The sequence below is a fragment of the Mus caroli genome, chromosome 3 (genome assembly GCF_900094665.2).
Source record: "Mus caroli chromosome 3, CAROLI_EIJ_v1.1, whole genome shotgun sequence".
Taxonomy (NCBI): domain Eukaryota; kingdom Metazoa; phylum Chordata; class Mammalia; order Rodentia; family Muridae; genus Mus; species Mus caroli.
In genome coordinates, this window is record NC_034572.1 from 95553839 (window position 1) to 95579906 (window position 26068).

A 26068-nucleotide genomic window follows, 5' to 3' on the forward strand; every position below is an offset into this window, starting at 1 on the left:
TTTGGGTGATACAGGGAGGAGCTAGTTCACTGGCAAGAAAAAAACATCTGGCTCAAGCGACTGGCTTGTGTGGGATGGAGGAGATAAAGAAAAGGCACGAGGAGATAAAGGATAGACACTGAGCTGGATTGGAGCGGAGAAGTGCGTGCTTGGCTCACATGATCAGTTTCCACAGGAAAAGATTACTCTTACGTGCTTGAAGTGTGTGATGGATGGGTTGTGGATGGCCGAGGCATGGATCCAAAGGTGATAGTGATAGCCTGGAATGGCCACAGAGGAAGGGCTGTTGTGGTTGAGGTTAATGAATGTCAAGAAAGTTCACACACCACTGTGATGTGATTGTTTCCTCTCCATATTCTCTGCAAGGAACATAGCTAGAACTGGAAGGAGTTAGGAGCTGAAGCCTCCCACACAGCAGGGAGAGATGAGGCCACTTCCTCCTAGTCTTAATTCCTCTTCCTGTTCCTCACTTCCACTGTGAGTGCCTCCTGACAGATCCCTGTTGGTCTAACAGTGCGAGTGCTAAGCAAAAATAAACAGCCTGGATTTGGCTGGTATTCTGGTATTTAATGGGTTGGCTTGGACTCAGATATCCTTGGCTAAAGTTGGATTTTCTCTCAAGATGAATACGGAGTCTTCACTGTAGTTACTGTCAGGAAGGTCAGGGGAATAGGATTTCCTGAAGCAGTTTGGTAGGTTGCAGCTCTTATTTGCCCAGAATGCATCCAGTTTGTTTGTGTTCCCAGACAAAGAGTTCACCGTGCGTCTGGAAACAGATAAGAGGCTGCACACGGTGGGTGAGCCGGTGGAGTTCAGATGTATCCTAGAGGCTCAGAACATTCCCGACCGGTACTTTGCTGTCTCCTGGGCCTTCAACAGCTCACTCATTGCCACCATGGGGCCTAATGCTGTGCCAGTCCTCAACAGTGAATTTGCCCACCGCGAAGCCAAGGGACAGCTTAAGGTGGCCAAAGAGAGTGATGGTGTCTTTGTGCTGAAGATATACCACCTCCGCCAGGAAGACAGTGGCAAATATAACTGCAGGGTGACTGAGCGGGAGAAGACTGTCACTGGCGAGTTCATAGACAAGGAGAGCAAGCGGCCCAAGAACATCCCCATCGTCGTGCTCCCCCTCAGTAAGTAGAAGCGCGCCACTTACTAGTTTCTGGTGTGGTGACTAGTGACATCGTGGAAAAGTGGGAGAGAGACTAGGTATAGGCAGAAGGGGCAGAATTTGGGGGTTAAGCTGACCAGAGAGGAGGCCTCTCCACCCCCTCCATCCATGCCAGGTCTGCAGAGCAGCAGGGGCATGTCTTGGGCTGCAGAGGGTACCCATACTTGAGCTCAAGCAGCTCAAGCTGGTGTAAGACATCAGCCTTGCCAGCTCAGTTAGGAGTAAGACCAGGAAGTCATTTGCACCTTTGGGAGAATTAAATCCCAGAAGTGGGCAGAGGCCTGCCTTGAAATCTTACTTAAGGAGAGCTCAACTCTTATGGGAGGACTTGAACATCATCAACTGCATTATTAAGAAGGCTTTGCCATCTGGGTTCTTCCAGGTATCAATGCAGGCCTTTCCCTAATTGTCTCTTCTGTACTGAAATTGCATTGTTAAAAGTCAGTGGGTGCACACAGCGTTAGGTTCATCCTAACACACACATACATCAGTCAGTGGATGGGCTCTATGTCTTCCTGGGATGTGCTAGGAGAGCTTGGACCTCTCAAGGCTGTTCCAGGGACTCAGCCTCCATGGGCAATGCAGTGTCTGGATGGGTGGAACCCTTTTCTGGGACTTCAGAGATGAACAGTGTGTATGCATGCCGTGTTTAAATATCCATAGTGTTAAGATTAACTTATTAATCTTCTTTCTCTCACAGTTCTATTTTTAGCAGAAAGTTAATCAAAACTTACAATGCTCTGATTTTAAATAAGATGGTCCAGTGTAAGAACTAACCTTTAACCTTTCCTCAGCTCCCAGGACTGTGCCTCCTCTTAGCCTTGTCATTGGTTTCTTTACATTTTTATTTACACATTTATTTATTTGAAATGTTTCTCTGTTGTTGAAGTCTAAAATAGAGGAGGCTTGTTTTCTGTCATGCTTATTATATTTTGAACGAACACACACACACACACACACACACACTCACATATACTCGAGTAACCTTCAACTCTTTCTTGTGCTTTCCTCGCAATGCATGATGCTTTGCATAGAGTAGGTGCTTGCTAAGTATCTGTCTAGTTGAAACTACTGGATTGAATGCCCACTTTATACTATTTTCCTGTGCCTGCCATAATCACAGACTCTGTACCTTGAGACTAATTCCTCGTTGTTTAAGAAGGATGGCATGAGGGGCAGCCACACTGTTTGCTTCCTGTATCTTTTGTACTAAAAGATTTCCCCCAGCCCTTCCGAGAACTTGTTTGATGATCTGTGGCCTGCTATATTGCTTTTCCAGCAGATAACTGGGTAGTTAAAGTCCCCCAGCAGCACCAGATCCTGCCCCAAGGCCACTTGGGTAAGTCTACTGAAGAACAACAATCAATGGTAATGGTGATAACGCCCTGGATTTTAATGGCACCTTTCCTCCTAAGAACCCAAAGTGCTTCTGCATAGATGATCTCTCTGCTCCCAATCCTGCAATCCTGTACAAGCCAGTGTTGCATCCATCTTATGAATGGAGACGTCAGAGCACACGCAAGGAAGTGTCTGATCCGGTTTTTCACTTTGTGGTTGAGCTCGGCAATTGCATTAGGGAACACTCGCTCTAACTCCGAACCCGCTGCTCTGTGCTTAGCCTGGACCCCGCCAGCAGCCTCCTGATTGGAAATTTCATTTGTGAACACACACTCAGGTTTTCATTAGTTCTGTCCCAGTCTTCATTCAGTCTGGAGGAGATGACCTTGTAGGCTACCTTTTTACAAGCCTGGGAACCTGTGTAAATAGTTACAGTGGGCTACACAGCACCAGGTCTCTGTTTGTCCATGCTTCGGCTGCCAGAGGGTTTCCGTTCTTCCTAGGTTTTCCAGGCTTTCTCCAAATAGCCATCTAGAATGTCCATAAGAGTCTGCTGTTGTGACAGGAGGGCACATGACTGATGTCCTGCAGGCCACTCGTCTGTGTAAGACAGACGGAAAGGTTTGCTTCCTCGGTGCTAAAATTGCCTTCTGAATCTCTCAGCTTGAGGTAAAATCAGTGAGGAAGGATACTGAGTATGATGGCGAGCACAGGCTGGACTCAGCGGTAGAATGTCTCTCTGCAGAGCATTCCGGAAGCCTTCGGTTCAGCCCTCAGTACTGCTCCGCCTTCCTGCCTCATCCCCTCGGTGTCACGACCCTAAGGAGGCACTAGCAGGATCTCAACTTTGCACATGATAAATTGAAGGCTCCGCTAATAAGAATACCAAAATCCCGCAGTCGGGAGGCAGTACAGCCAAGCTGCAGACCATTTCTGCCATGGGCAGTGGCTCTACAAGAGCCTTGTCCTGGGCAGGCTGTCCTGAAGATTGCTGTGCCCATCTTGTCCAGACCCCGTTCCTGTGAAACAAGCGCAGCATTGCTCTCTATGACGAAGGCTAGGTGCTGAAGCCCTGTGCTCATCTTTGCTGTTTCTGCCTGTGGGGGACAATTAAGGGGGAGAAGAATAAAGTAGATCCGAACGCTGCAGTAATCGGGTGCGCTTCTCGATCTGGGGCTTGACTTAATCAATTGTGAATGTTGCCTAGAAAATTGGATCCAAATTGATTATGACACTATGTATTGTGTTAATTCTTATGAACTCATTGAACTCAATATAGGTAATTATACAGAATAACATATGCATAATTAAGAAAGTGTTAGCCATGCTGTTTGTGAGAGCCGAAATATCCCGAAGTATGATAAATCAGTCATGACTGTGGATACCACATTTTAAACACATACTGTGTCCTGCACAATCTGTATGCATTGTCTCGTTTGCTGTTTAATCTTTTGTGGGTTAAAAATAGCATCCTCCAGAAGAAAAAGCTGAGGCTTGTAGAGTTTAGATTATCCCCTCAACTGAGATCAGCTATCCAAAGGCATGGCAAAGGCTAGACTGAGCTAGGGAGGGAGTGGAGTTCTTACCCCCACCTTTGTTTGGCAGACTGTCAGGGTAGAGAGCAGAGGTGCCCCAGGCTGAGTGGGTCTCAGAGGAGAGCACTGGACAGTGAGCCACTGGCCATGGCTCATGCTTCTCTATTAACGAAAGCATGAAACTGCTCTCCACACACTCTGTGAGACTAGACCATCTGTGCCCCATTTTACACACACACACACACACACACACACACACACACACACACACACACCGTCTTCTGAATACTTCCTGACATTTTTTTTTCTACTTCCTAATAATTCTCTGAAGGATTCAAATGGCACGCTGAGGATGCGTATAGCTTTGGTTTGACTCTTGTAGCTTCAAGTGGTAGAAGATTGAGGGGCAGTAGGGTTTGGGAGTTCCTCACGCTGAAACTCCAAGCCAGAAGCCCTGAGCTGCCGATGAGCAGGTCACCCATAAATAATTTTTTGTCATAAACACCATGTCATTGTATCATATTCTGTTTCTGATTTACTTTTAGGCCTTAGTACCTCATTATCCCAACCCACTACCCAAAGCAAAGGGTATTCTCAGCTACCAGATCTAGGGAGCAGTGCCCAGTTCCAACCAGCCAGACCTTACAACAGCAAGTTGTGGTTCAAAACAAATCAGAGTTTTTGAGTCCTTTGAGCTTCACTGTCAGAATCATGGGATTCGGTTTGCACTCTTCTTCCTGCATCCTGGAGACGGTAAACCCCCAGTGTGGCCCTCTCTCTTCTCCCCAGAAAGCAGCATCTCCGTGGAGGTGGCCAGCAATGCCAGTGTCGTCCTTGAGGGTGAGGACCTGCACTTCTCCTGTACTGTCCGCACAGTGGGCAGGCTGCAGGCCCGCTTCTCGGTCATCTGGCAGCTCGTGGATAGGCAGAACCGCCGCAGCAATGTCATGTGGCTAGACCGGGACGGCACCTTGCAGCCTGGCTCAGCATACTGGGAGCGCAGCAGCTATGGAGGCATCCAGATGGAGCAGGTGCAGCCCAACTCCTTCAGCCTGGGCATCTTCAACAGCAGGAAGGAAGATGAGGGCCAGTATGAGTGCCACGTGACGGAGTGGGTTCGGGCCGTAGATGGAGAGTGGCAGATTGTGGGAGAGCGCCGCGCCAGTACCCTGGTCTCTATCACAGCCCTTGGTGAGTGAGCAGTAGGACTGTGGCAGAAATTTTCCTGTCGGACTCCTTCCTATCTCATCAGCGTTCTGGTTGGAGGGTCTGGGGAGCCATCAGTGGCTAAAGCGCTTACTGGGCAAGCATGAGGATCTGGCCGTGAGGTTCACAGGACCCAAGTAAAATGTTGAGTAGGCTTGGCGTCATGCCTGTAATTCCAGTCTCAGAGGCAGACATGGGCTCTTTAGAGCAAGCTAGCTGTCAGGACCAGCCACACCAGTGAGCTCTGAGTTTGATTGAGAGACCCTGCCGCAGCAAGTAAGGTGGAAGAATAAAAAGATGACAGACTTGGGCCTACGCATGCACATATATGCACGTGCAAACATGCACCTACAAACATTCATATACATATATGTGCATTATACACACACACACACACACACACAGCAAAAAGACAAATTCTGATTGGAGATGATAGTATCTTCCAGAGGGTTTCTCTGAAGGGACTCTATGGTAATATGCGCAGGGTTTCAGGGGAACTAACAGCAGGTGGTGGAGCACAGGGAACTAGTGACATTGGGGAGCTGTTACCACCAACCAGCAGGAGCATGGCTGGGACAGCATTGGCCTGGAAGAGGGGAGTGACTGGGTACAGGGACAAGTCTCTCCAGTTCACAGGGTGTCTTGCCCAGCTGCTCACAGCTCAGCCCTGCAAAAGTGTGGCTGAACAGGATGGAGATCTCATTGCCAATGATACAGCATTTGGCCCACGCCTACCTGACTCTTAGCACTGAGCTCGGTTGTTCCGTTTAGGCCTGTGTTTTTATCTCCTCCTCTGTAAAGCCCCCACTTAAGAAAAACCTTTCCTCATTTGCCAGGGAGTGAAGATACCTTGAGGTTTGCTAAAACCAAGTAATGTTAGATTTGCTGCTCACAGGCTATCCAAAGAGGTTTCTGCTCCTGTTATCTGCCAGATGCAATCAGCCCATTACATTTTAAAAGACCAGCCTGCTACTTTGCTGGGAAGATAACTTATTATGTCAAGCCTTCTATTTGTCAGGAAGCTTTGTCAGTCTCCATTCGCCCAGACTCTGTCACCACCTTCCCTCAGATAGGGCTGGCGGTGCTGTCGCCTGCCTAATAAAGATGGCAGCCCAAGGTAGATCTGCCCTAGACCTCATCAGTGTTCTCCCTTCCAAGATTGGGTTGCTTTTGCTTAATTCCCAAACGTCTGTTTTCAAATGCATGGTGGTAAAAACATGATCCGAGTGCTGTTTAACCCCCCACCCCATGCCAGGGCTTCCCTCCAGCTACTTCACAAAGGGGGAAGTCTCACGCCACTGTTAAATCCTTGAGCTTTTCAGGGTAACAAGGTGTCGCCCCCAAGCAAGGCATGCAGTAAAAACAAAGAAGAACAAACATGCAAACGGTAAGAAAACAGCTCCGGACCCCTGGTATTCCATTATGGCACCCATTTGGTTAGTCTGGCTTGCTGTTGAGGACTTGGGACGGACATGGCGTCATGTAAACCCAGATGCAGCCTCTGTATCCTCCCCACGTCATTGCGATTATATCTGCTTCCTGAAAGCTTAGTGCCAAGGAAGGGCTTGCCTTGTGTAGGCATTAGGCAGCTCAGATTCCCGTTCCTAGAAACTCCCTCCAGAGTTGAACATAGTCCCTGTGCCTGTGCTCGGCGCTGCTGTGGACCCAGGCAGGGGAACTTGGGAAATGGCTCTGGGATACGCTGCATATGGTTTTTCCCCATCCTGGGAGGTTAGGGGTACCCAGGGAAGGGTGATTCGGGGTTGTTTCCCTGGAAGTAATTTTACGGTTTCAGATTATCTGTCCTTGGCGTATTCTTAAATTCCATGCATGCCTGGCAACTTCCACAGTCAGGACGTGCTGCGTAGCACTCCTCTGGGACCCTGAGGCTAGCTCTGCTCACCTGACCCCCCTCTCCATTGCCTCTGGAACTAGGAGCAAGGTTGTCTCACTAGTCCTAGTCTATTGTCTACAGTAAGCAATGAACACTCACGAGTTTCTGGATTGCTTCTATTAGGCATGGATCCCCTCAGCGGTGACAGGTATGTGGATGAACTAATAGGCCACAGACTGTGACTGTGGAGGGACACCTTGGCCATGTGCACTCTGGTCTGTGTCCACTTATGTAAAGTCAGGAATACCCAGTGCAGGGCCTGTCCCTGCGGTCCCTGATCTGTACCAAACGTTTGGCACGTGTACCACACACTACTGACCATCACGGCCACACAGGGCTGCTCTCTCTCTCTTCATTGTTTTTGAGTTGAAGATCCAGAGAGTTCAGCAAAATGTGCCAACTTATTCTCTAATAATTCCCGTGGGAAATACAGAAGATTCTGTGCCTTGTGTTTTTCCTGTGGAGTTTAAAATGTTTTGTCCTCTTTGTTTCTTAAACAAACTATGTACTTTCTAGACTACATACACGCTCATTTAACCTTCACAAGAACTCTTTACAGAAAGGAAGACACAGGCAGAGTGGACTTGGAGCATTTGCTTGATACAGTGATTCTCAACCTGTGACTCATGACTCCCACAGAGGTCACATAATCTGATATCTTGTGTGTCAGATAGTTATATTGTGTTTCATAACAGTAGCAAAATTACAGTTACAAAGTAGCAACAAAATAACTTTAGGGTTGGGAACACCACAACATGAGGAATTGTATTAAGGAGTTGCCGCGTTAGGAAGGTGAAGGACCACTGGCTTAGTGTCATAGAACTAGGAGGTGTCTCGGCTGGGGAGTTGATGCCTTTAACCACACTGATGGTTTCCCTGGGTAAAGCATCCCCAGGTGGGTCCTAGAGGGAGGTGCACAGGGATAGGTCTGTAGCCTGACTCTACCATTTTCTATACTTAATATCAGGCAGTTATTTGCCTTCTCTGCGGCGCCCTGCAAAAGGGATAACAAGCCTGCCTGACCTACAAGTGTTGACTTAGTAAGAGGGGATGAAAGCAGAGCCTCCAACACTAGGTTTGGCATGTAGCATTCGCACATCCCAGCCACCATTACTTTTATGATCATAGCCAGTGTGCTCATCCACACTGAAGGGGCTGTGAATCAGAGGTCAGAACGCTCGCTCCCCAGTCAGTAAGGACTATTCTCACTGAGACTTCAGGGCTCTGAGGTTAAGGGGAATGCCTCACCCCAGGTACCCATCCGCTAAAGACTAGGCTTTCCTGTTGTATGTCCCTTAAAACCTATCTGAACCCGGATTTTGTTGGGGAATTTGAGGAGGGGCTGGCAGCGTCCCTACCTGCCTGTTTCAGGATGCCATGCGCTAGAAGACCAGGGACAGGCATCTGGGTGTTGGGTGCATGCAGTGAAGGAACTTGGCTTTTTGGAACTTGTTTTTTCCTCTTGTTTTTGCACAGAATTCTGGGATTGCTAGGAGAGAGGTTCTGGTGTAAGACAGAGCAGCTTACCCTGGAGCAGGATGTACTGTAAACCCACACAGGATCTCAGGTCTCATGGGAAGGAGCGGACCTGGGTTATTCAGAGCCTGGATCCGTGAAGTCTTAGGAACTGTTGTGTTGGGCCTCAACACAATACCCAAAGTAATAGCTTCTTTGTGACAAGAAGGCTTAAGAACTGGCCAGCCTCTGCTCTGACTGCTGGCTTTGCCAGTAGGCCCATATTTGATAGCACACTGTCCCAGAAATGCCAGATGCTGTCCCTGGTTCATGTCTCTGCTCTCCCTACAGAAACCGGCTTTGCGGTCACAGCTATCTCCCGGACACCAGGGGTCACCTACAGTGACTCCTTTGACTTGCAGTGCATCATCAAACCCCACTACCCGGCCAGAGTCCCCGTGTCTGTGACATGGAGGTTCCAGCCAGTGGGCACAGTGGAGTTCCATGACCTGGTGACCTTCACGCGAGATGGAGGGGTTCAGTGGGGGGACAAGTCATCCACTTTCCGAACTCGGACTGCCATTGAGAAGGCTGAGTCCAGCAACAATGTCCGCCTGAGCATCAGCCGGGCCAGTGACACAGAGGCAGGCAAGTACCAGTGCGTGGCAGAGCTGTGGCGAAGGAATTACAACAATACGTGGACAAGGCTGGCGGAGAGGACGTCCAATCTGCTGGAGATTCGGGTGCTGCAGCCAGGTGGGTGCTCAGCTCAGGCTCCAGGGCCTCTCAGGGCCCATGTGTGTCTGCACAGCATAGCAAGGCACATGGGTGTGTACTTACACGATCCAGTAGGCCTGTGGGGATGCATGCCTGTGTACTGGGAGACATAGGATGTGTTCTTAAATGACACAGAGAGACTTGAGGATATCTGCTTATGTGATCTCATTAGACACAGGGATGTACGCTCGTAGGACACAAGGAGGCATGCAAGGATGCATGCTTATGTGTTATGAGACATGTGTGTTTATATGACACGAGATACAAGTGCTTATTCTTACCTGACACAGTATAATATGAGAGCCTGTTCTTCCATGATACATGAGCCATGTCTGCTTATGTGGCATGGTAAGACATGAAGGGTATATGCTTGCATGACTGGGTGATGTAAAGAAAGAAAGAAAAATCAGGAGAACCTGAGCCCTGGCCCACCTTCTGTTTTCCAACTCTGAGAAATTCATATCCCCTGCATTCATGTCTCACTGCCTGTGTTTTCTCCCTGCTTGGATATTCACCTTTCCTCTTTTGCCTTTCTGAGTACGTGGAGGACTCTGATGAGGGCATTCATAAACGCTCTAGCTAATGACCCTACGAATAGGACATTGTCCCACCCAACCACAACACCATTGTCACAGGGAATTCGGCATTGGTATAGTCTCATTACCCAGAATCCCCCATTCGATCAGCCATGTGCACCCCACCCACCCACTCAAGTGTGCCAACAACAACTCTAAGGAGACTTCAATTAGAGATCACACAGCACCTTGAGTTGTTCTGTCTCTTGTTTAGATAAAGGAACTCAGAGGAGAAAGGACAAACAGTTGCATTTGTTGTGTCTTTGACCTCCATGGGCAAGATCAGCTATTTGATTAGAATTCACATTCCCTGGAAGAATTAAAGGGTAGCCTTAGGTCACAAGGCTGGTCTTTGGAGGATACATGGGGCCAGTCTTTGCCTGCCTCAGATCCTATCATGTGGGCTGAGTTGGAATCTCTTTTTCTTGTGGAAGCTGAGTGGTCCAGAAGGTGCTAATTTGGGGACCAGTCTGCAGTGGAGGTTCCTTCAGACACCTTCATCAGCCAGCGTGTTGATTGAGCCTTACAGAGAGTGTTTTGTTTTGTTTTTGTTTCTCCTGTCTTTCTGACCCACCCATTTTTCACCCTTCCTCCTATCCTAGCAGCAGTGATTAGTGCCCAGCCTGGTTGCTTCCGAGGGCCACTGACAGGGAAGTTCTCAGCAGTGTCTGAGGTCATCCTTCCCCTCGCCTGACCCTGTCACAGAAGCCTTTTCTGTACCACATTGGGAACAAATGGGATTTATAAATGTTGAGACTCTTATCTGGCCAATTAGAGCTGAATTGGGCCAACAGGATGCTGGAGAAGAGGCTGTTCTTAAGTGGGTGTTCGGGTTAATGGGGGGTTAAATGGAGACCCCATTTTATGTTAGCACTTGGGGAAGATGCAGCGCCCCGCCGGCTGCCTCATGGAGTCGATCCTTGGGATGGTAACTGCATTTCTGTTGCCTGTCACTCAAGGTACCTGTCACATGGTTTTACAGCTTGGGAAGGTAGCAGAGACCGTGCATGACCCCTAGACCTTGCTTGTCATTGCCCTGCTGAATAAGTCCCTACTGTTTGCTTGTCTCTGTTACCACTCCGAATCGAAGGCTGGAGCCCTGAAGCACACGTGCACAGCTAGTTCATTAAGGTGCTCCTTGTTTGGATCCTGACTCAAATTCATGATGACAATTTCAGGCACCGTGAGCCTTGACAAAGGCTAGTTAAATGGCAGAGCCCAAACCGAGGTTAGAGCCCAGATTCCTTTGATTTTTACCTCTGCCCTTTCCATCATCTTATTGGCTTTCATACTGCAGAGTTAGGACTGTCTTCCTGTCTCATGCTCAGGGAATGGAGGGGTCTAGGGAGGGGCAGGTCCCACTTTGCAAACTTGGACTGCCATTGAGAAGGCTGAATCCAGCAACAGCATCTGCCTGAGCGTCCCCCTGACTTTGAGACTATGTGCGGTTTCACTGGGTCGTGAGTATGAGTAGAGGTTAGCACTGGGGACTTTGAGCATCTGCTGCTGCCTTCCGGAGGCTGCTGGGCCTGCTTGCAAATGATCATCACACCAGAGCTTGTTGGCTGTTGACTTTCTCTCACTGAAGGAGGGAGGGGTCAGGACCCCTGAGAATCCCCCCCCCCCCCGGCAGCTAGTTGTATTACAGTTGGGCATTAATTACAAGTGGTCCATGAACAGTGTAGAGTATATACGTGGCCAAAAGACTTAGGAGAGTGGACTCCATTTACATTGCTGTGGTAAAAGCCACCATCCCTGCTAGGTGCAGATCTTCCCATGTGGCTACTCCAAGGTCATGTTGTTGCTATTGACACCTTGCCTATTTCTCTGTCAGTAAGCCAAATAAAACCATTGGCTCTTCCAGGCAAACTTCGGTAGAATTGGATTCTGGTTTGTTTGGGGGACCTTAAGGGAGTGAGATGTTGTATTGTCTTTCCTGTGGTGAGAGGCCTGGCAGTAGCCATCTCAAGGCCTGCTCTTATAAGTGGCCAGTAACACATGTCCTGGGTCTTGGTAAATGGGAAGAGCAAAGGAAAGCTGTTTGACTCCCAGCACGGCTGAGGCACAAGGGAGAGTGCACTCCCTAAGTGTTACTCTCTGTCTTGTGCTAATTATTTATGCACTCAAAACCGAATATGTTCCAAAGAGCTTTCTCTAAAATGCACGGCTAGTGCAGGTGCTTTCGTCTGGGGGAAGGGAGACTGAACGCTGGAGACAGTGTTGGGTTCTTGGAGTGTGTTATCTCCCTAAGTCTTTGCAGCAACCCCAAGTAGAAGGAATGTAGCTATCACCTGATAGTAAACAGTCAAACAGCGCCCCCCAACTCCACCACCATCAGCGGTGAGTGGGAGATTGGGATTCAAACCCAGGCATGCTTTGATGAAAAGTGCTGGTAGGTGGGGAGACTTTGCCTTTCTTTTTGAAACCGTGTAATCTCATCTTTTTCCTTCTGCATTCAACCCATGACATCCCTTATGGAGCATGTTTTCCCTTGCAGGTCCCTGGTGTGCCGGAGCCTCAGCTGTGGTAGGATTTAACATAACAGTAGCAATGTGTGGCTGTCTGCATTGTAAACGCCTTCCTTCTGATAACTTAACTTGATTCTTCCTTAATCCATGCAGGGTCAATGGGTGTGTGGTGCCTGACGCTGCTTACAGATGGGGACTCTGCCACCCAGGGTGAATAAGTTGCCCAATGATTCACGATGAGTGGCAGAGCCAGGATTCAAGTCCAAACAGGCAGTCTGGCTCCAGAGCTAAATTTTATTATATACTCTGTAGACAGTGAGCCAAAGTTTTACTGACTTATGCTTTCTTCTCTCCCTGGTAACCTATGGTACAGTGTGTATATGCATGCATGCATACATATATGTGAGCATGTTAGAGAGAGAGAGAGAGTGTGTGTGTGTGTGTGGAGAGAGAGAGAGAGAGAGAGAGAGAGAGAGAGAGAGAGAGAGAGAGAGATGGAATGAAGGGCTTTGTGTATGCAAGCAAGCATTCTCCTCCTGGGGTGCCAGGCACCAGGTATTTTCCTTGAGTGGACACTCTGGTTTGTGGTCTGGGTTCCCTGAGTCTTGGTTTTGTAGCATTAAGGCCACAAAGCATTTGGAGCTTCGTTGAGGCATAAGTTGTTAAAGATGAAACCAAGTATCTACCTCTTTTGGGTTCCTTTATTTCTTTTAACTTCTGCCACAAGGTGGCTCTAGGACCAGGGAAAAGCAGGGCAAGCCTCCTTAGTCCTACCCTCCCTGTGGAGCCTGCCTCTCCAAGCCTGGTTTAGCATCTTCCAAAGAGACGCCTCTGCCCCTAACGAATATCTTAGTGAATTTTCTTATCTGAGGAGAATCACCAGGGAGCCCAGGCACCGGTGACTAGCTCAGACCATTTACCATCGGCTTCCACTGCTGCAAAGAAGGCCTTGGTCCCCGTTCCGTTCCATTCTGTGCAGCCTGTACCCAGACTGCTTCCTGCCAGAGCCACTGGTGGGGACTGCAGCGTGACTGTTCTCTCCATTAAGCTCTCTGGTTAGCTGGCGTGGGCGCCTTGCCGTCAGAAGTGACTTGCCGTGGATTTATCATTGGCTACTTCCAATCCATAAGCATGCTATGGATCCTAGGATCCCCATAGCCTCCCTTTCTGTCCTTGATTTAGTCTGGTCCTACCCCATACTATTACCCCATGGAGCACTGAGGCAAGACTTGGCCAGTTTGATGTGCTCCATTCTCGTTCAGTTTTTTCTTTTAGTTGTGAAGCATCATCTTGCTTCCTTCTGATTTTCTTCAGTTCCAAAAAACACCCTCCAATTTCATATGGCTAAATACAGAAGCAGTAAGGGAAATGTCAGCACTCACTTTGCAAATGTTTATGACTATCCCTCGGTCTAGCTATTAAATATTGTGCATTAAAATTGACAAAGCAATAAACAAGCCTCCAGGCAGGCAGCGTCCGGTGGTAGAAGGCTGCTTGTCAGTGGGTGTGTTCTGCTGGGATCAGACTGATGGGCAGTCGGGATGAATATTTAATGCCCTCTGCATGTTGCCAAATCTGTTTGCTTCATGTTCTCTGCTGACCTGGCAGATTGGGCTAGCCAAGAGTCTTGGGTATGTGAGCATGGGCTGTCCTGACCAGAGAAGTGGCCCTGCATTCTCCCTGGGCAGCCTGGGTTCTCCTTCCAACCCACACAGCTTCTGCCTGCCTGGTGTCTATGCAGGGCTGGGCAAGCCTGAGTGAACAAGCCCTTAGAGAAGGTCTCAGCCCTCCATTCATGCTTTAGCCTCGTTGCCATGGTGGCTGCAGGTGGCTGCCCAATGTCAGTTACTGGCGGCAGTCAGTTAGGGTCACTGCTCTGTCTGCAGACAGGTTGGGCAGGGTAGGGTGTGCCTGGGCTTCTCTCAGTTCGCTCTTTTACTTCCCAACCCTTGCCAATTTCCCTCTGCCACCTGCCCCTGCCCCTGTGGCATGTTTGAGCACCTGCTGGCATGGTAGGTGTGGGTGTGTCACTGCAGGTGTGGGTGTGGCACACAGGACTTCACCGTGGACTGTGGATGGGAAAGGGTTTAGACCTTCCAGAATGGAGGTTGAACCAACACTGGGAATGGATGTGTGTGAGCCAGGAGGGCCCGGTTCATTTTTGTTAAAGGTGAGGGTGAGCCACATGGCCTGGTGGGAGTCCAAGTCTACCAGATCACTGGCTCTGTGACTGAGAAAGAATCTTTGTGAAATTGGGAGTAATATTTACTTGATAGGAGTAGTGAGGAACATATAGTTAATATGTGTGAAGCACGTATGGTAGAAGATAAGACAGAGCCCCCTAAGCTGGGGAATTGGGCTTTGGTCATGTGAGGCTAATATACCTTTTTAAAAAAGTATTTCTTTCTATTTTTAGCTATGTGTGTATGTCTGTGTGTGTGCACATAGGAATACAGGTACTTGGAGAGTCTAGAGGATGGCGTCAGACTGGAACTGGGGTGGTTGTGAGCTGCCCGACCCATGCTGGGAACTGAAAATTCACACTCTCAGGTGCTGAGCTGCCTCTCCAGCCTGTGTACTCAGTTTTAAATGGCAGATTAAATGACAGTGTGTCTTTACTATCCTGAAATTAAATAAAACCGAATGCAACATTTCTAGTCACATAATCTTTAAACACCATCAACTCTCCCACCCACCTGGCGCACTTTTTGTTTTTTTATTTTCATTTGGTTTTGTTGGCCTCAAACCCACAGTCTCCCTGCCTCAGACTCCCAAGCTCTAGAATTATAGACGTGTGCCACCACACCTGGCTAGGACAGTGACAAGGGACTCAGTCATGGCTGGAAGGGCTGTGACTGCTGCCCCCAACTGCAGAGTGACAGCCTTTTCAAAGAGTGACTGAAGTAGATAAAGACAAGGTCTCTCCTAGTTGGCCCTATATATTAAAAACAGGAAGAAGGAAAAAAAGAAGAAAGAGTGCTGTGTTTACTAGAAAAGCGAAGTAGACTCCAGGCTCAAAGGCACAATTCTCATGAAGGTTATTTGAAAGTCACAGAGGACACAGGACAAAGCTTTATTGGAAAGGATTTGAGACACTACCTACCTCCTACTCCCTAAACCAATGTAAAAATCAAAAGACCTTCTGCCTCTGGATTCCTGCGATGATGTGGGGTTGTATTTGAGGGGGACGGGGATGGGGGCATTGTCTGCCCTGTGGAGGGAGAACAGAGGTCCCAGGGACAGGCTCTCAGCTTGGAAGTGACCACTCTCTTGCTTGCCCTTTAGAAAGATCTCCCTGGCTGAGACCGAGGCTGGAAGACTTGTCTTCAGGCTGCGGTCTGGGGAAGAGCTTATTAGGGACTGGGTAGATAGGTCCTGGCCATGCAGAGGGAGAAGAACAGGAACATGGGCACTTCAAGTGCAGTGACTTCGTGAGTGATGGGTACATTTTTCTGCTTGCTTCCCAGAGTGTACACGCATGTATGTGTGCATTTTGAGTGAGGGGTGTCCCCAGAGCTCCCCGTTGTCCCCTAGTCTTCTGGTTGGCCTGATTCCTTGAACTTGAAAGATCTTATCTGCCCCAGCCGCTGGCTTCCTCCACCCCTGACATTCCTGTTAGATGTTTAAGAGTCTCCCTTCCTTCTCTTCATTCTTTCCTGATCTCTCCTCGACGCTCTTCTGCTCTTCCCTTGCTCTCCTGCACTGAATCGACCACACACAAGAGCCTGCAGGCTCTCAAACCCACAGGTCACTGGGAGTCATCTCTTACCCCCATGTTTGACCCAGTATAATTCTAACTTGCCAGGTAGCTGTGCCATCCACCATATATTCCCTAAGAGCCACAGTGGGCAAAGTTAAGAACTGGTCCCGCCCCCAGTCTTGGCCACTTCCCTTTCTGACAGCATCCACCACACCTGAGAATCTGACCTTGTTGCCTGCACTGGGTGATCTCTTCCTTTTGTTCTTCATCTGTTGGACCCCAGCTCATTCATTTTTCAGAGCCCAGCTCAGGGATCACAGCTTTTTGCAAGGTCCTCTCTCTTTTATCACAGTCGGAATTAATGACCCCTCTTTTAAAAGATTAATTGGGTTTTTAATTCAATCACCTATTAGTTAATGTGATTAGCAATGATTGGTTCATAGTTCTTTTGCCCAGGCATTTGCAAAACGAGGAGTCCTTTTAAAAGTGGCCTTTGATGTAAGGCAGTTATGGCTGAGTTTAAGGAGAATCATTTACTGAAAGAGTAAGTGCCTTCTGCATGAGCGGTGCACACATAAACCCATCCAGAGGATAGGTAGGTGGGCTAGGGAAGCAGCTGCTGCTCTCTGCTGCTGAGCCCCTCATCCCACTGTCTTTCCTCCATGTAGCCCACTTCTGCCTCATAGCAGAGCAGCCTTTACCAGACTGACTGATTGTCTTAGCTTTGATCCAAAGCCTGGGCAGAGAACTAACTGTCCAGCTGCAGCAAGAAAGGGCATTCCCTCAAATGATGGGAGCTTCTGAGAAGGCAGATGCTGCAGTGTCCATGGACTACACGGGCCAGCATTGCCGTCTAGCCTGCCTGGCCCTCCTCCTGCCTCCTGCTGCACGAGGGAGGGGATTGACCAAGCCTACCTTTGCGTATCTTTGCGTACTTTCTCCTCTGCATTCATTGACTCTCCAAGTTTGTGTGCTGAGCAGCAGCCACACCCAGGGCTTCCCTGGTGGAAGGGAAGTCTGGATCTCCACAGAGCCTGTTCTAATGGAGATGGTGATGCAGTAGGTCTGAGAGTCTGCCTCTGAGAAATTCACCCAGTGCATCTCATGCTACTAATCCATACTGCTTAGGATTATTTGGTTTTTTATTTTTTATTATTTTTTTTAAAGATTTATTTATTGATTATATGTAAGTACACTGTAGCTGTCTTCAGACACTCCAGAAGAGGGAGTCAGATCTCGTTACGGATGGTTGTGAGCCACCATGTGGTTGCTGGGATTTGAACTCCGGACGTTTGGAAGAGCAGTCGGGTGCTCTTACCCACTGAGCCATCTCACCAGCCCCTATTTGGTTTTTTATTAATACTTTTTTTTTTTTTGGTTTTTTCAAGACAGGGTTTCTCTGTATAGCCCTGGCTGTCCTGGAACTCACTCGGTAGACCAGGCTGGCCTAGAACTCAGAAATCCGCCTGCCTCTGCCTCCCGAGTGCTGGGATTAAAGGCGTGCGCCACCACGCCCGGCTTAATACTTTATATATATGTGGGTGTTTTGCTTGCATGTATGTCTGTATACTTTGTGTGTCTGGTGTCACAAGAGGGTATTTATTGGATACCCTGGACCTGCAGTTACAGACAATTGTGAGCCTCCATGTGGCTGCTGGCAATTGAACTTAGACCTTCTGGAAGAACAGCCAGTGCTCTTAACCGCTGAGCTGTTTCTGCTGACCTAGAATATATTTTATTCTATTTGATTTATTTATTTTGTGTATGTATGGTATGGAGGAAGTAGGTATGTGACATAGCACACATGTGGGGGTTGGAGGGCAACTGTTGGGAGTCAGCTCTCTCCTTCCTTGGGTCCTTAGGTTTGAACTCAGGTCTCCAGGCATGGCAGCAAACACCTTATCCTCTGAGCCATCTTGATGGCTATGTCTACAATACTTTTAAAAAGTTTGGGGGGGGGGGGAAGGGTGGCTGTGATTGGGATATAAAGTAAATATAAAAATGAATTATAAAAAGTTTAGTTGTGTCAAGTATGAACACTCGGGAGGCAGAGGTAGACAGGTCTCTGTGAGTTCAAGGCTAGCCCAGTCTACAAAGCAAGTCTTGGACATCCAGGGATTGTTACACAGAGAAACCCTGTTTTGAAAAACAAAAAGAAAAAAAGAAAAGAAAAAGGAAGAAGTTGAGTGCCACCATGTTTGTCAATGTCTCACCTATTGTGAGCTTTGAACTCGGGACCACAAATACAAACCTAAAGGGATTGAGAAGAGCTCAAACTGAACTGTTGTTCAGGGTCCACTCAGCCTCCCACTAAACTCCTCTGGAGCTAATGCATTTGGTCTGCAGGGCACTCTGGGGGCATTAGATCCACACTTTGCCGTTCTGGTCCGTTCTGGTTTGCAGATGAAAACACTGGTCTTTAGGAAAGTCCAGGTTCTCCTAAGGGGGAGGGAGCTGAAGCTCACAGATGTACCTTGCCCAGGGCAATGCTGAGACAGGCTTGTGAGTGCTTCCTAATGAGCTGTGGGGCCTCCTGCCTCCCTGGTGTGTCCTCCCTTACCCCCTGCCCCCCATAGGAGAGGAAATGCAGAGCTTATAGTAAGAGCTGACCCCCTGCCTACATGTCAGATTTCAAAAGTACCTCTCTCTCAGGCTTCCCAATACTTCATAATATTTTGACATGGGATGGCTAAAAAAGAGATAGAAGAAGAAGAAACTGGAAATGCTTTGAAATATTTCTCCTCCTTGGCTTGTGGCTCTTTAACCATGTGACTGAATAGAAGTTGAGTCATAGCATCCCAGTTTAACATATGCAGTTACTATAGCAATTGAGGTTTCCTTAGTAACAGTTGCAAAAAATAATCTGGCCCCAATTAATAATACATTTTAAAGCTCTTTCTACTCTACACAGAACAACCCAGTTCATCTGGCCGAGCACCAGATGATTCCGGAGGTGCCGTCTGGACTGACTGAGATCCCGTTTGCAGGTGGAGCATTGGGTTGGAACGGGATGAAAAGGGAACAGGTCGCTTCAGGCTCACAGGAGTCCGCTCAGGAAAGCTGACCAGCAGGCCAGGGCCAGTCCAGCCTCTAGGATTCCCAGTGTGCCCTGACGGTCCTTGTGGTTAAAGAAGCTGGAAAGTGGAGAGACTGGCTGGTACAAACAGATGGAAACGTAGCATGGGCCATGGCTGATCTGATGTGATGTGTTCTCTGTGGCTAGAGGTCTGTGTGTGAATTCTAAGGTCCTCCATGAGGGGAAAGTCTGCCTCAGCAACACGAGACAGGTCCTCAGAGGTGCTTTTGTAGTAATGGTGTTGACTGTGGGACCCTGTTATGCCTTCTCCCTAAAGCTTTAAAACCATCCTGAACGTTCGTCTGTGTGCTACTGGGCACACCGAGGAGCAGTCTGTGGCTGTCAAATGCTCTCCTTCCTTACACATGAGTCTCAGCCCTGCAAGCCTTTAACAAAGCAGGCCAGCTAACTGGCCAGAAGCTCAGGGTACAACCAGGGGCCCAGTCATACACCTGGATAGTTTCTGCACATCCAGCGGCAGACTCCATCCAGTCTTAAGGAAGCAAGGGCTCTCACTCAGCAGGGCCTGGAGGTGGGCCTGGCCAATTGGCAGAAGCCCTCGCTCTGGGACCTGTACCATACCCTGGGTTTTCCTCAGCTGGCAAGGTGGCTCAGAATTAAGATATGAAGAGAGGAGGCGGGGGTGGACTGCTGTTCTCAATACCAGCTCATTAAGAGAATTGCCTTCTCCTTTCTTCTCTGGTTAGTAGGGAACACAGGGAAGTATAATGATATAGGGGAAGATTCTCCAGTAATCTCCAACAACATGCATTTTACTTGGGTTTGGCTTCTTGGCAACTCAAAGATGAGCATCTGCTCTGTTACAAGCCCAGCAGCCTATGGAGTTTGCTCTCTATTATCATTATCTGGAGTTGGCCATCCCTGTTGCTTATGGACTGCGATAGAAAGGGGAGGGAGCTGGTGCTGGCTCTGCTCTGTCCATCACTGCCCTCACTGCTTCAGGACCTGGACTGGCCTCCTGTACCTGCCTGCTCCCACATCTCCATATCGGAGCAAACACCGAGAGGGACCTTTGCTGCTTTCCAAAGCCTGGGCACTGGGCTAGGCTCTGCAGTATAGGAGTGAGAAATTCTGCTGGCAGTGAGCACGGTGAGGCTGCGGCTGTCCCACTCTCGGGGTGTCCCCTAAGCAGGGGATGATGGGAAATATCAGCTGCCTGCATGGAAAAGCTTCATCTCTGTTCCTGGGAGCTCAGGGTCTAAGGGAGAGGAGAGACAGGGAGGAGCCAGGTGTCAGAGAACACCAAGGGAGGAATGGGAGACAGACAGAGATTGAGTGGAGAGCAGGGTCTGGCAGGGAGGTGGCAGAGAAGACAGAACAATGGGGACCGTGGCCAGGGTTCAGGGTAAAGTGTGTAGGTCGGAGGAGCAGAGGAGCAGAGGAGCAGAGGGCAAGTCCTAGGAGATGAGCCAAGACAGTTGAGCAAGGGCCAGGCTCTGAGGGGCTTCTTGCTGGCCAAATGAATTCTTATTTAGATTGCACAGACAGTGGGGAGCCGTTGAACATTTTAAACAAGGTCAAGCTCTGGGCAGATTGGTGTCTTGACTGGGTGCAGGCAGTGGCACAGGGAGAGTGGACAGGGCATTGGATGTGACAGATGGCCAGTTGGTGTGGGTATCTAACACTGGGGGATGGGTTTTGGGGGATGCTCATTGACGCTCTGTTCCCTGCTGGACAGCTTGAGTCTTCCAGCCTAGAAGTGAGCTTGGGGACAGACCCAGACTCTTATGTCACTCCTTCCCTTCACAGTGACAAAGCTCCAGGTGAGCAAGTCGAAGAGAACCCTCACCTTGGTGGAAAACTGGCCAATTCAGCTGAACTGCTCAGTCAAGTCCCAGACCAGCCCGAACTCGCACTTCGCCGTGCTGTGGTATGTTCACAAACCCTCAGACGCGGACGGCAAGCTCATCCTCAAAACCACGCACAGCTCGGCCTTCGAGTACGGGACCTACGCCGAGGAGGAAGGCCTGCGAGGCCGGCTGCAGTTCGAGAGGCATGTGTCGGGGGGCCTGTTCAGCCTCACTGTGCAGCGAGCCGAGGTCAGCGACAGCGGTAGCTACTACTGCCACGTGGAGGAGTGGCTGCTGAGTCCCAACTATGCCTGGTACAAGCTGGCCGAGGAGGTTTCAGGGCGCACAGAGGTCACTGTGAAGCAGCCAGGTGAGAATGGAAGGTGTGGCCGTCGTGGGTTTCTTACAAACTCTAGGGCTTGGAGAGCTCTGTACACACACACACACACACACACACACACACACACCACACCCCACATGCATGTACGCACTCAGGCGCACACACACAGACTGCCACAGAGATAATGTGAATATGGTTGCAGGTGCGTCAACTGTCAACTCTGGTGCCCTGCAGGCCTGTTACTGGACCTGCCGTGGTCCTGATACTCACGAGGCTCAGCACCATTGTCACCTCTCTCATGGGAGCATCTTCAGTGAGCTTCCGAGGGCAGCTGAGGCCTCCAAAGTGCAGATGACATCCAGGACCGCTAGCTGATCTGCAAGCCTCTGTTCTGCGGTTGACAGCCCTGGCTAGCTTCCTCCCGGAACTCCAGCCCCCAGAACAATACATGACAAACCTGCTTATTTCATCCCTAGTATAGAAAGGCTGTGCCCCTCCCACCTTCTGCTCTTAAGTTAACATGGCTTCTGAATTCTTGTAGGGTGGCCTTCACTGCACTGTCCACCTTCTTCCTTCATGTGTCCTGTGTGTATTGTACACATCTGTGCTTCCTTAAGGGGCAGGAACACAATCCCATTTGCTTCTGTGGTCCCCCGTGCCTGTGATGAGCCCCTTGTGCCATTTCTCCTGTCCTCCTTGCATCACCAAGACTTTACTCAGCACCACTTCCAGGAAGCCTGTTCTGATTTCTTCTCTATCTTTGTAGGGAGAGTCCCCTTATAAACGCAGTATGGTAATTATCTGCATGTCTTCTGCAGTACTTATAAGCATGGTATGGTCAGAGAGTGTTTTTATGTCAGCAGCTGCTGGCATGGCATCCTTAGAAAGTACTGGGTGCTGAATGAATTCATGGTGTTTGTTTTTTTAAAAAAAAAAAAAGCAACCCAGGGCCTTATTTCAGCGAGGAACATACAGAGATACTCATGTTCCTCCACCGTCCTCAGTCATTCCCAGGTCCTTCCGACTTAAATAACACCCGTCACTGGTTATTCTTCCCATTGCCTTTGCAAAACATAGCCCGCCCCCATCCTGTCCATTTACTTATTCATATGTAAATAATTACGAAGCACTTCTTCATGTTTATTCTTAAAACCCACTTATCGGCTACCATGTGTTATTTGTCTATTCAAACACACACTCACAATCATACACACACTCACACACACACACACACACACACACACACACGCAAAATCACTCACACATATATTCATTGCCTGTCTCTTACACTAGATGAAGCTTCCTCAGTGAGTACAGGGATTTTGTTTCTTCACCAGACTCCCAGCAAAGCCATGGGACGAGGGACAGAAATCCAGATGTAGCCAGACCCATGCTGGGTGAGAGGACACTATTTCCTTCTATTCACTCCGTGTTCTAGGATCCCCTCTGCCACACAGCAACATTTTCTGATAACCATGCCTCCTGCGTAGAGCAGGAGGTACTCGTCTGAGGGGCTTCCTGTGGCTGTCACCATGACTGGGGCACCGACTGCCTACCGGGGCCACATTACAAACCTCAGGCTGCTCTCAACTCACCACATGATCCAGGCAGGCCTTGACCTTGAGATGCCCCTGCCTCAGCCCCCAAGAAGCTGGGGTTGCAGTCTGTGCTGCCTCGGGCCTTCTGAGAGCTGAGGACTGTGTTCTGGCCCACCATGCTCTCTGCCTCACTCTGCCTCTGCCTTCCACGCCAGTTTGTCTCCATTAGGATAACGCTGTTCTTGGTGCTCTGATCTCACCTCCAAGGTCTCTTCTCTGCTCTCTTCCTTTCCTCCCTTGGTTTTTCTTGGGGGGGGTGGTTCCCCGTCTGAGGCTGCTGTGGTCCTAAGTGAGACAGTGCCGAAGGCCATAAGGATCCCTGTCTCGAGCGTGGCCACATCTCTTCTGTAGTGAATTTTAGCACAGAAAACTCATAAGACGCTCACTGTGACAGCTTGGACTTTTTTCAGTTGATTTTATGGTTTGCATCTTTCTCTTTCTTTTTCTGTTTCTTGTTCCCCTTTCCCCTTTTCCTGGTGAAAAAGCACTTATTACTGAGCCATTGCAAGCAATGGGAGGGGTCCACAATGACACACACACACAGACACACAGATACCCGAGACAGTGCCAGAGCTAACAGCTTACATGTGTATTTTGGCCAAACTTGGAAAATAGGTTTCCTTCTTCGTTTTGCTTTCAGCCTTTTATTTGCAAGTGATCTTCTATGCAGTAGGAACCATGCAGACAGCACTGGAGTGTGGCGAGAGTGAGCATGCCCCGCGAGTCTCTCGGGGATGCTGTGTTCTTCTATATGTTTACAGTATCGTGGCTGTTACCATCTACTGGCCTAGAGAGGTTCATTGGGGCCTCTGCAGTGTTGCAGGCATGCTACAGCAAGAGCTATGGTTCGTGACGCTTCTGCCACAGAGGGAAACCTTGTCCACAGGTGTTTAGTTCTACCAACCCCATCAGTACTGTCCTGTCTTCACTGATGTCACATTGTTCCCCCTCCACCTCGAAAAGGAAGCAATTCGGAGGCACAGTGCTGACGCATACTAAACTGTGTTTTCCTTGGCAGCTCCTCTGTGGTTCTGGTCTGCACGGTCCAGTTATCATATGGTGAGACTTAGAAGTTTCTCCTAGCCCAGGTCTGGTGGTGAGGGCCTGTAGTCCTTGGTCATCAGAGAGCTGAGGGAGGGGAATCACAATTTCAAGGCCTGCCAGGCTACAGAAGCTCAAGGCTAGGCTGGGCAGTATAGTGAAACCTTGTCTCAAAACACAGTTTGAAAAGCGTTGGTGATTGTACTGCTTCCTGTTCTATTGCTGTGAACGGACACCGTAACCCAGACAACTTATAAAAGAAAGTGTTTGATTAGGGGCTTCCTTATAGGTTCAGAGGGCGAATCCATGACCATCAAGGTGGGGAGCATGGCGGCAGGCAGGCAGAGAGCTGGAGCAGTAGCTGAGAGCTTGCATCTGATCCACAGACCCCAGGAAGTGGGGAGGGAGGGAGGGAGAGACAGATAGACATAGAGACAGACAGACACAGAGACAAAGAAAGACAGACAGAGAATGGTGTAGGCTTTTGAAACCCCAAAGCCCACCCCCAGTGACACAACTCCTCCAGCAAGGCCACACCTCCTAATCCTTCTCAAATAGTTCTACCAACTGGGAACCAAGCATTGAAATAGATGACCCCATGAGGGCCTTTCTCATTCAAACCACCGCAGTGATACTTTAGTAGTACAGTACATGCCTGGCATTTGCAAGACCCTGGTTCACCCTCAGCTTTATCCCTGCTGGGAGAGGAGCTGGCACTCTGCCCTCACCCACCCCTTCTCTTGATAGGGACCTCATCTATCAGACACATGCTGCAAAGGCTATGTCGTTAGTCTTTCATTGCTTATGTCCACCCACCCCCAACATCTGAACCCCCAAGGGATCTGAACAAGAGACAGCTGTTACTAGGCTCCCACATGGCCCAGTATTCAACACACGCAGGGAAACATCTGAAACATTGAGAAACATCTGAGTCGCTTGCCTGTGCTCCATGGGCACCTGTTCAGCTGCCCTCTCCAGGGTGCTGCCCACTGCTTGCTGTCTTGCCACAGTGTCTTTTTCCTCCCTGTTCAGACAGCCGCCTGAAGCTCAGCCAAGTCCAGGGGAGCCTGTCTGTTCTGGAGACCCGGCAGATACAGCTGGAGTGTGTGGTCCTGAACCGCACCAGCGTGGCCTCCCAGCTCCTGGTGGAGTGGTTTGTATGGAAGCCCAACCACCCAGAGCGAGAAGTGGTGGCCCACCTGAGCCGAGATGCTACCTTCCACTATGGCGAACAGGCTGCCAAAAATAACCTGAAGGGGCGGCTGCACGCAGAGAGCCCGTCCTCCGGCGTGTACAGGCTCTTCATCCAGAATGTGGCGGTACAGGACAGCGGGACCTACAGCTGCCGAGTAGAGGAGTGGCTGCCCAGCCCCAGTGGTGTGTGGTATAAAAGGGCTGAGGACACAGCCGGACAGACAGCCGTCACAGTCATGAGACCTGGTAAGGCCCTAGCCTTCGGTGTTTCCATGCTAAGAGTATTTTGGATGCTTGTATTGGGCACTTATCTCACTACAGTGACCAAAGACCCGACCCAGCTTAAGGGAGGAAGGGCTGGATTTGACAGTGTGAGGCAGCAGGCTGTGCTGAATCCAGTAAGAAGCAGAGGAACGTGTATGCTGGCGCTTAGTGGCTTTCTCCTTCTCTGCCTTCTGTTCAGTCTGGGGCCCCAGCCCATAGGGTGGTGCTGCCCACATCCCAGGTAAGTGGGTCTTCTCTGGATCCTTCTCTGAAAATCCCTCACAGACATGCTCAACAATCTGTCTCCTCGGTGATTCCAAATATAGTCAATAAGGGTTAATTATCACAGACCTGAATACAATGAGTTTACTTAAGAAATTATTTGCAGTTAAGCATATGAACATTTGCATTCTAAATTCTCTCACCATGTTTGCCCTATGAATGGAAAATTGTACATCTGGCTTTGTCCTCAGGTGATTAGGTTTCTTAATTAGAATAAAAGCCAGCAATTAGTTATTCTAGGTCCCAAGAACATTTTCTTTTTAAAGCATACATTCTGGTCGGACGTGTGGCTGGTGTGACGGAAGTCTTGAAGCAGTAGCTGTGTGCTGGGAAGTTGGGT

The 26068-nt window shown here is 49.3% G+C and overlaps 1 protein-coding gene across 5 annotated transcripts in view; it reads left to right on the forward strand.

The window, feature by feature from the left end:
• Nucleotides 1-26068, forward strand: part of Igsf3 (immunoglobulin superfamily member 3) — an 87178-nt gene that overhangs the window by 54178 nt on the left and 6932 nt on the right. For 3 of the 5 annotated variants that reach the window (XM_029475384.1, XM_021158363.2, XM_029475385.1), the window contains exons 5-10: nucleotides 747-1136; nucleotides 2454-2513; nucleotides 4837-5238; nucleotides 8954-9358; nucleotides 20969-21379; nucleotides 25021-25428. In XM_029475384.1, the coding sequence (XP_029331244.1) occupies nucleotides 747-1136; nucleotides 2454-2513; nucleotides 4837-5238; nucleotides 8954-9358; nucleotides 20969-21379; nucleotides 25021-25428 (2076 nt within the window). The remainder of the gene's footprint in view (nucleotides 1-746; nucleotides 1137-2453; nucleotides 2514-4836; nucleotides 5239-8953; nucleotides 9359-20968; nucleotides 21380-25020; nucleotides 25429-26068) is intronic. The other 2 variants (XM_029475386.1, XM_021158364.2) reach the window with 2 other exon arrangements.